The following is a 9,355-nucleotide window of genomic DNA, read 5'->3' on the forward strand; positions in this document are numbered from 1 at the left end:
AAATCGACCACACATGAAAAAATTCTTATCCTTGGAGATGTTTTCAAAATAAAAATGTACAGTGATTTCTAAAGATTTGGTTGTGGCTCTCTGAGACAGAAGGTTGTTCGAGAAATTGTCTGAAACTTTTAGGGTTTATGATTCATGATCAAAGCATACAAGACATAGGAAAAAGAGCACTTCTTTTTAAAGGATTAAAAATGATACCCGTGCTTCTCTCAGTAACTAATCTACATTACACCACCTGACAATATAATATAATAATATAATGTAGGTTGGGATAATCTACATTATACCAATGTCACAGGATGATTTTTTTTGACAATAAACGTGTGAAAAAGCATGGCTTTGTAATTGGCAGCTAAACACCTACCAGCGATATCACAAATTCTGTCCTCCCTCGACGTGCATGTATTAATAAATTATTTCAGCACTTCTCAGATGTTAACAGAATGACATACTATGTGCTAAACCATGAGGACATCTTACCTTCCGAAGCACCCATGGCACTTGCCTTCCCTTTCAATATAGTTCCATAGGCCAATGGATTTTCCATTCAGGAAGGCTTCTCCCAAGCAGCCTTTAAAATGAGTAACCTTCACAGCAGGAGATTTCTAATGCAAACAAGCAAACAAACATAATCAATATATAGCTGACGAAGCAAAATACATTCTCCAAGTGCACAAAACTTCTCCCTGGGAGCTCCAATCTAACAGATCCAAATTTTGAGAGAACAATATGAGAAAAAAGGCCAGTTTGTAATCACTGGATTTCCTTCCAGTTATGAAGTGGAATCCTAGAATGAGTGACAACTGGGCAGGATCTTAAAGATCATCTCAGTGACTAGGGTTGATGGAGAAAACCGTGTTGCATGGTTGAGAAAAGAGCAGCCAGAGAATGTGATTGGTAGTGAGGGCCCAGCTGGACCTGAGACCTGAACTCCCACTTCTGAGCATTGACCCAGGTCCAAAAAATGCAATTATATTTGGAGAGAGGAGAACTGATATAATAAAATAAAGATGGAGGGCTTTTTTGCTAAACACTAATTAGTATTAATCAACCACTAACTAGAGCTAGACTAGAGATAAAGAAACTTCACAGAAATTAACATGGAGCATTGAATTTCCTGTTCATCACTGGGAAAGAAACCCAAACAGCAAGATGAACCATTGGCTTTTTCCCCATTTATGCTACTGAGTAAGCATCACCCTTTACTGTGCAAAACCAGCCTAATTCTGCAGAGGAACTGTCAAGCAGCAAAACAAAAGAAGCAGAAACATCTTCATCTGCCTAGCATATATTCAACCATCTAAACATACGCCTTTTTTTTTTTTTTTTTGAGACGGAGTTTCACTCCTGTTGCCCAGGCTGGAGTGCAAGGGCACGATCTCAGCTCACTGCAACCTCTACCTCCCGGGGTTCAAGTGATTCTCCTGCCTCAGCCTCCTGAGTAGCTGGGATTACAGGCATGCACCACCACGCCCAGCTAATTTTATATTTTTAGTAGAGACAGAGTTTCTCCATGTTGGTCAGGCTGGTCTTGAACTCTGGACCTCAGGTGATCCGCCCACCTCAGCCTCCCAAAGTGCTGGGATTACAGGCGTGAGCCACCACGCCCAGCCCATGACTTTTAGACATAGGTAAAATCAATCAGTCCTGTTCAGAAGAACTTTCAGAATGTTACCTTGATTTGTCCTCCAAGACCTCCAACAAACATGAGTGTTGAATTGTTTACATCCAGAACATTAGCTGTCCCAGGGGATTTACTTGTTTTTGCTGGTAGCTTTTGATTTGAGTTCATTTCCTTTACACTCAGTGAACCAATGTTTCCAAATCTAAGGGTCACAAAGAATTGCAAAAGGAACTTTCAGAATTTCCAGTTGGCGCACATACAACCCCATGTTTCCTTCACACCCACCATCTGCTTCTCCCCAAGAGTCCTGCAACAGCACCCCCTGCTGGCCTCCTGGCTTCCAGTCTTGCCTACTGCCCCAAATCTTCAAGAGTAGCTCTTCTGAAACAGAAATTTCATCATGTTGCGTTCCTGCTTAAAACATCTGAGATGAGCTAAACTGTATCCGAAGACATGTCTACTCCGTAAATACTATCCCATTTTGTAAATAAAATAAAAATCCCAACAAACCATACTAGTATAGAAAAGTGAAAACATATACTTAAAGCTGCTCAAAAGTGATGACCTCTGGAGAAGGATTTTAAAAGGAAGAATTTTGCTTTGTGCCTGAATTTTAAGAAAATGCACCCCCCACCACCTGCATCATTATTTTCTGTCCTTGTCTACGTGCAATGTGCTGCCAGCCACATGCAATGTCTACCATGCCACACCTTACACCTCTCTCCTGAGGAAGTTTACCAGGTTGGCTGCCTTACACGTAGACTGTCTAAAAGTAACGTTCTGTATTTTTAAATATTTTTAGAGGCAGGGCCTTCCTCTGTCACTCAGACTGGAACGCAGTGGTGCGATCACTGCTCACTGCAGCCTCGATCTCCTGTGCTCCAGCAATTCCCTGCCTGAGCCTCCTGAGTAGCTGGGACTACAGGCACACTCCACTGTGCCTGGATACATTTTTAATTTTTTTAGAGACAGGGTCTCACTATGTTGTCCAGGCTAACCTCAAACTCCTTGTTGCTCAAACAATCCTCCCTCCTCGGCCTCCCGAAGCACTGGGATTATAGGAGTGAGCCACCATGCCTGGTCTCTAAAGGTAACCTAAACTTTTAGACATTTTAGACATTCTAAAGGTAACCTAAGCTTTTCAGTTTTTTCTTCTTCTGATTGTTGATTTTGGTAAGTTTGTTTCTCCTGCAGTAAGAAAAAAATCCAAACCTTAATTTAAAAAATTTTTTTGAATTATTTTTTATTATATATTGTCAAATTATAGTTGTATATACCTCTGAGGTGCAAAATGATGTTATGATTTTTGGATATGATGTGGAATGATCAACCACAATGGATAAAGAAAATGTGGTTTTATACACGAATGGATAAAGAAAATGTGTTTTATACAAATATACACAATGGAATACTACTATTCAGCCTTAAAAAAGAAGTTCTGTCATTTGTAACAAATGCTTATTTCTTCTTTTTCTTTGTTTTTTTTGAGACAGAGTCTAGCTCTGTCGCCCAGGCTGGAGTGCAGTGGTGCGACCTCCACTCACTGCAACCTCCGCCTCCTGGGTTCAAGCAATTCTCCTGCCTCAGCCTCTTGAGTGGCTGGGATTACAGGCGCACACCACCATGCCCAGCTAATTTTGTATTTTAGTAGAGATGGGGTTTCACCGTGCTGGCCAGGCTGGTCTCAAACTCCTGACCTCAGGTGATCCACCCGTCTCGGCCTCCCAAAGTGCTGGGATTACAGGTGTGAGCCACTGGCCACAAATGCTTACTTCTACAGCTAACCTAAACCAAGTATTGTTTGGTTATAATCTGACTTTCCAGAAGTTTCAAAGCCTATTATATGATGTTACAAGCGTGAAATTACTTATGAGACACACTTTTAAAAAGAGAGGTGCTCTGAGAGAACATTCTCTACTACCTGGCGGCATGGATACTGTGCCATCTGTTGTCATCAATGGGAAAGTCTGGAAACTCCAAGCGTGTGGACCCGGAGCCCAGGTCCCACAGGAAGGCCACTTTCCCTCGCCGCATCTCCACTGCAAGGAAATCAGACTGGGGGGCAGGGCATGAACGGGGATCAGTTTACACACTGTTTGCCAACCACCACAACACTTTATAGTCAATTCTTACGGTGTTTTCTCTGCTCTTAAACATAAATAAATAAAAAACAAAACCCCCAAATCTATTTTCTTTTGTTTGAAATGGTCCCCTCCCTGGAGCTGGGGCATGACTCACAGCCCCGGGGACATCAGCACCTCCCTGCATGCCTGGCATGGTCCTCCTCAATACCTCCCATAGAGTCCCCAGGAAAATTCGCTGCGGGTCACAGGCAGTCCACCGGGAGCACCAGGGAAGGCACTGAGCTTGCTTGTTTGCCCAGGGTCCGAGGTAAGAAATGGATGTGAAATATGCAGTAAGACAGGAGCCATGAAGACCCACCCCTGTCACAGGCTTGCATGTGCTTTGCATCTTATCTCCTGAAGACATTTCAGACACTATATGTGCTTGTTAACATTTTCTGCCCTACACACCCAAGCCTTCTGACCTGTTCTCACTGGCACAGCCAAGGTATCAAAGACCTTCCACAAGCACTTGCCATCTGGGGACCACTGGAATTCTTGGCAAGAAAAACCTGACAGAAGCTTGACAATTCTGATAGTCACTCCAGGGGTCACTGGGGGAATCCCAAAAACGTTCCATCCCCAGGGCTTGCAGTTAAGATGGCGTCCTTCAGAAATGTCACTTCCCTTCTCACAGGCTTTCAATTTGGTAGTTTGCTCATTTTTAATCTAATGCTACCATTTAAACAAAGGTTAGTCCCTGTGGGAGATTTAGACTTCACTAAGGCCTATTTTTTTTTCACCAAATAAGTGAAAATTCAGAAAAATCTAGAAGTGCATAAAAAATTCAGTGCTGCTTTCCAAATGTCCATAACTTACAGAGGTGCTGCTACCGAGGTAGAAGAGAAGATTATCGGGTTCCTGTGTCTTAACATTTAGTGTTAAGGTGTTGTAGTTAGTAGAGGAAATCTGAGGCTGGTAGGCCCGGATGCAATCTCTGTCTGCAGACACAGCGACTTTAATCTGCAGAAGGAAAATGAAAGTGTCCTCATCATTTAGTGACGCACACCAGCAGCTCAACAATGCTATTCTGTAATGAATTTTCACTGAGGCAGGTTTCCTCTCTTGATAATACACAATGGTTCATGTTTCATGAAGTGACATATCAGATGGTAATAAAAATGATTTCATTTGGTAAAGTGTTTAAATATGAGAAAATCAGTGTTAGTTTTTAATAAGCAACTTTATATAGGAAACTGTCTTGCTCACATAAGATTTAATTCCTTAAAGACGATTTTATCACCTTGGAATCTTTCTGCCTGACACAAAGAGGATATTTGATAATCATCTGGTAAATAAATGGAGAGGTAATATATTTATTCACTCAGCAGATATTTATAGAGCAATTATTATACTTACTACATATTTCTTTGATTAGTAATTCTTTGCATATGTATCTTACATTAGTCTTAAAGAGTCTAAGTTTGGTATTAACCATAGCATCAAGAAGCATTCCTTGGGCTTACATTTATTTATTTATTTGTTTATTTATTTAGGGTCTTGCTCTGTTGCCCAGGCTGAAGTACAATGGTGTGATCATAGCTCACTGCAGCCTTGAACTCCTAGGCTCGAGCAATCCTCCTGCCTCAGCCTCCTGAGTAGCTGGGACTACAGGTTCACACCACCGAGCCTGGCTATTATGATTTTTTTTTTAGTAGAGACAGGATCTTATTATGTTTCCTAGGGTCATCTGAAACTCCTGGCCTCAAGCAATCCTCCCACCTCGACTTCCCAAATTGTGGGAGTTATGGATGTGAGCTACCACGCCCAGCCTATATTTATTTAGCAATTATAACTGAAACAGATGCAAGCCAGAGCTCATGGAAACCAACATTCCTTTTCCAATAGCAAGGACACTTGAGAGGAAAAGACAGAGCCTGTGCTCCTTTCTCTTCCCTAGAAAGCCTGAGGTGGACAAATGCAAGCCCAGAGGCTGCATTCATCCTCTCGAAGTCCCCAATCACATGACGATTGCACATTCTCTCAAAAGGAAACTTTTTCCCTTAGGGCACAGCCAGTGCCATGTGCCGCGGGTAAAACATCTTCTCATGTGTGAACTGCTCCAGGCGTCCAGTGCTTCAGGCATTTAGTGACCTGGATTTGTGCAGCCTTTGTTGCATACAAATTGTTTTCTCAGACACCTCAAGGATGAGGCCCATACTACACAAACACTTTAAAGAATACTTGGATTATTAAAACTAAGTTGGTAAAATGAAGAAATAACACCATATGCAACCCATAAACTTAGAGTAATGTTAACATGTAGATTTGACATGTTCTGCACTGTCCAGGCTAAAAGTTTTAAATTTAGTCTATAATGATAAATCTCCATAAAGACATGGAAATCTCTTTGCTAACAACATTTTGAAGCATGTTGAATAAAAGCAGAACTCAAAGAAAATGAAGCTAGTTATTGGCTTTAAATATACCAAGACAGGGCTATGAGGAAGCCCGGGTTATTGGGATCCGGGTCTTTGGAAGGCCTAAGGGATGCAGTGTGGCTGAGAGCCACATGTGGCTGAGAGCCACGTCTGCATGAATTCCCTGGGATTCCACATGACTGACAGCCCAGTGATGAAAGCCACGGGGCCCCAAACTCACAGAAGCCGCTTGTTTCCGGGCCTGGCTGATGAGCAGTTTAATTTCTGATAGGTTTCTGCTCAGATTCTCTTCTAACATCTTCAAAGGCTTCAACCGATCAAACAAAAGGTTGGCTTGAGTTTCCACGTCTTTGACTTTTCTTCCAGCCAACAGAGCTAACAAATACAAGAAGGCAAGGGGCGGCAAGAAAGTTGGGGAGAGGGAAAAACAAGATAATTAATTGTTCATTAACAATGCACTGGGTAAAACAACACCCTAATAATCAAATCCATGACATTTTGGTACAAAGATGAAAACTGCACCAGTAGCATGCGTAGACTAAGGCCCTTTTCTTTATAAAGGCTAATCCAGACGTTGGCATACTGCTACTTTTCAGGAATGTTGTGAACAACGCACCACTGTGTGCTTAGCTAGCTCCATGTCTGCATGACACAGACGGTCATGACTGGAAGGAAGGGCGCTGACATACTGGCCATGGTGGAGTCCTGCAGAAGCTGGTGCGTCTCTTGTAATGTGGTGTTGACCCTGGACAGGCTGGCAGATGTGCTCAGCAGCTCCTGGCTCAGCCCTGCCACGTCCCTCAGCGTGCTCACCGCGCTCTGGCTTGCAGACGTCGCTAGCTCTTTGGTTTTGGCTCCTTTGTCTCTTGTATCTAAAATAAATGTATACACAAGCATGCACTTTTGGTGCTTACACACGGAGAAAAGAATAAAACTACAACAAATGTAATTTTGCACAGAAATACATTATTGTCATATTACTGATGCTGAACACAAACTGAGGCTTGCTTGTTTGCTTTTTTTTCTTTCGGGCAGGGGTCAATGACCTAAGAGCTTCTTGTTTCTAATGGCAATATTAACACTGCATATCTTATGCTCTACTATCCCCTTTTAGGGACAAATGAAATAATTTTTGTTAATACTTCTCTGGAATATGATTTCAGTACACAATGAGATCACAAAAGTAATGACCAATCGCTGTGCGGTCTGTGTCTTACATCTTAATAAGCTACATTTCTTTATTTGGGTCCTTTTCCATCACCCCCTTCTCACCTTCATGAAACATGTTCTCCACCTCCTTTCATGTCTGGATAATAAGGATTTGGATCCTAGTTCTGCAGCTGAGGTGGGAATGTCTTAAGTTAAAGGAAGAGGTATTTGCCCATAGCATCAACTGGCTGCTAGAAGTAACAGCAGAATAAAGCCTAAACAGCCACTCAAGGTACATTAGAATTCGGTTATTCTAGAAAATCTGGGTGAGGATTTTTAAAAGACACTATCATTCATTTTTGAAGCATTTAATCACAAGTGGGGCAAAACATTTACAGCAGAAAAGCTGGAAAAGGGTATACAGGTGGCCTTTTTACTTTTCTTGCAACTTTTCTGTAAGCTCAAAGTTTTTTCAAATAAAACGTTATTAAGCATTTAGTCAAAATATACCATGGCATACTTATAAAAAAAGAATAGGAAAAAAAAAATCTTCCAGATCAGAAAATGTTTCCTTGTTTCAAGGTAAGAAGTAAGCCCAATGCAGCATGCCCAGTTTCCCCAGGTAACTCCACGCTTACAAACAGAAACCCTGCAGACAGAAGGACTTTGGGGCTTCTTGTTTTTAATGGCTTGAAAGCTCTTTTAAAGTGCTCCTTTGAGCACTTGATAAGACTTTTTCAAAAGATGTTTATTAAGCAAAAAAGGAGGATGGGCACAGTGGCTCACGCTTGTAATCCAGCATTTTGGGAGACCAAGGCAAGAGGGTCGCTTGAGGCCAAGAATTCAAGGCCAATCTGGGCAACATAGCAAGACCTGGTCTCTATTTAAACAACAGAAACTTTAGAAGTAAAAAACAACAAAAGAACAAAAGAGAAGTTTGAGGTGCAGCGCAATTCATTTGTATTACACTTAAAAAAATTATCCTATTTAAAATTTTCAAGAATACCATATTTCTAAACCATCAGTATTAAAGTGATCAGTGAGCCTAATGTTTTACTGCCTCACTAAGGAAGATGGCCAAGCAAGCAGTCTTCAGTTTGCCACACTGATAATGAATCTGGCATTTTCCCCTTAGGCAGGTAAAGCACATTCCAGCTTCTTTACTTGCTGACTTCTTTCAATGGTCCTTCTTCCTCTAAGCAATGTGTCAAGCATTTCAAAAGTAAGCAATTCAGATGGTACTATGCAATCTCTGTTTTTAAGACTATAAATTCTAGCAGTTTGATGCCAGTATTGTGATGCTATTTTAAAAACCATGGATTTTCATTTCTAAATCATATTCCTTTCCAAGTAAAAATTTCGTCAATCTTAGTCTCATTTTTGAGCTACAGCCTTGACCATTCTTGAGGCAGGACTTCCTTATGCTCCTGAGTGATGCTTTTACAGTGAGAAGACATGATTTAAAGAAGAATGTCCTTTCCACTTACCTTCAGGAATTGCTCTGAGTATCAAGACTGATTCATTGGTCTGCCGGGTAATTTCATCAGCATTCTCTTGAAATCTGTTTGTCTTATTTCTCAGCTCACTCAGTTCCAATGCAATAACTATTTAAAGGGAGAAAAATGTTTCCCTTCAGGTTAGCCTACTAAAGGTTGCCTAGGCAACAGTTTTGTCATTCTTGACCATCTACAGAATTCATAGCTTTCTAAGGAGACTCCCAATATTGACTGTTTTTCCAGCAAGACTGAGCAACATTCATTATAGAAATTAAGAGTGTGGGCCGGCTCACGCCTGTAATCCCAGCACTTTGGGAGGCTGAGGTGGGTGGATCACGAGGTCAGGAGATTGAGACCAGCCTGGCTAACACGGTGAAACCCTGTCTCTACTAAAAATACCCACACACACACACAAAATTAGCCAGGCCTGGTGGCAGACACTTGTAGTCCCAGTTACTCGAGAGGCTGAGGCGGGAGAATGGCGTGTACCCGGGAGGCGGAGCTTACAGTGAGCCGAGATCCGGCCACTGCACTCCAGTCTGGGAGGCACAGCAAGACTCCGTCTCAAAAAAA

The 9,355-nt window shown here is 41.8% G+C and overlaps 1 protein-coding gene across 2 annotated transcripts in view; it reads right to left on the reverse strand.

The window, feature by feature from the left end:
• Nucleotides 1-9,355, reverse strand: part of LAMA1 (laminin subunit alpha 1) — a 175,128-nt gene that overhangs the window by 28,568 nt on the left and 137,205 nt on the right. For both annotated transcript variants that reach the window (XM_017864698.1, XM_017864699.1), the window contains exons 42-48: nucleotides 8,774-8,890; nucleotides 6,827-7,009; nucleotides 6,358-6,512; nucleotides 4,576-4,719; nucleotides 3,555-3,688; nucleotides 1,685-1,835; nucleotides 490-614 (exon numbers count right to left, since the gene is read on the reverse strand). In XM_017864698.1, the coding sequence (XP_017720187.1) occupies nucleotides 490-614; nucleotides 1,685-1,835; nucleotides 3,555-3,688; nucleotides 4,576-4,719; nucleotides 6,358-6,512; nucleotides 6,827-7,009; nucleotides 8,774-8,890 (1,009 nt within the window). The remainder of the gene's footprint in view (nucleotides 1-489; nucleotides 615-1,684; nucleotides 1,836-3,554; nucleotides 3,689-4,575; nucleotides 4,720-6,357; nucleotides 6,513-6,826; nucleotides 7,010-8,773; nucleotides 8,891-9,355) is intronic.

Source organism: Rhinopithecus bieti, unplaced genomic scaffold (genome assembly GCF_001698545.2).
Source record: "Rhinopithecus bieti isolate Rb0 unplaced genomic scaffold, ASM169854v2 scaffold_73682, whole genome shotgun sequence".
In the NCBI taxonomy this organism is placed as follows: domain Eukaryota; kingdom Metazoa; phylum Chordata; class Mammalia; order Primates; family Cercopithecidae; genus Rhinopithecus; species Rhinopithecus bieti.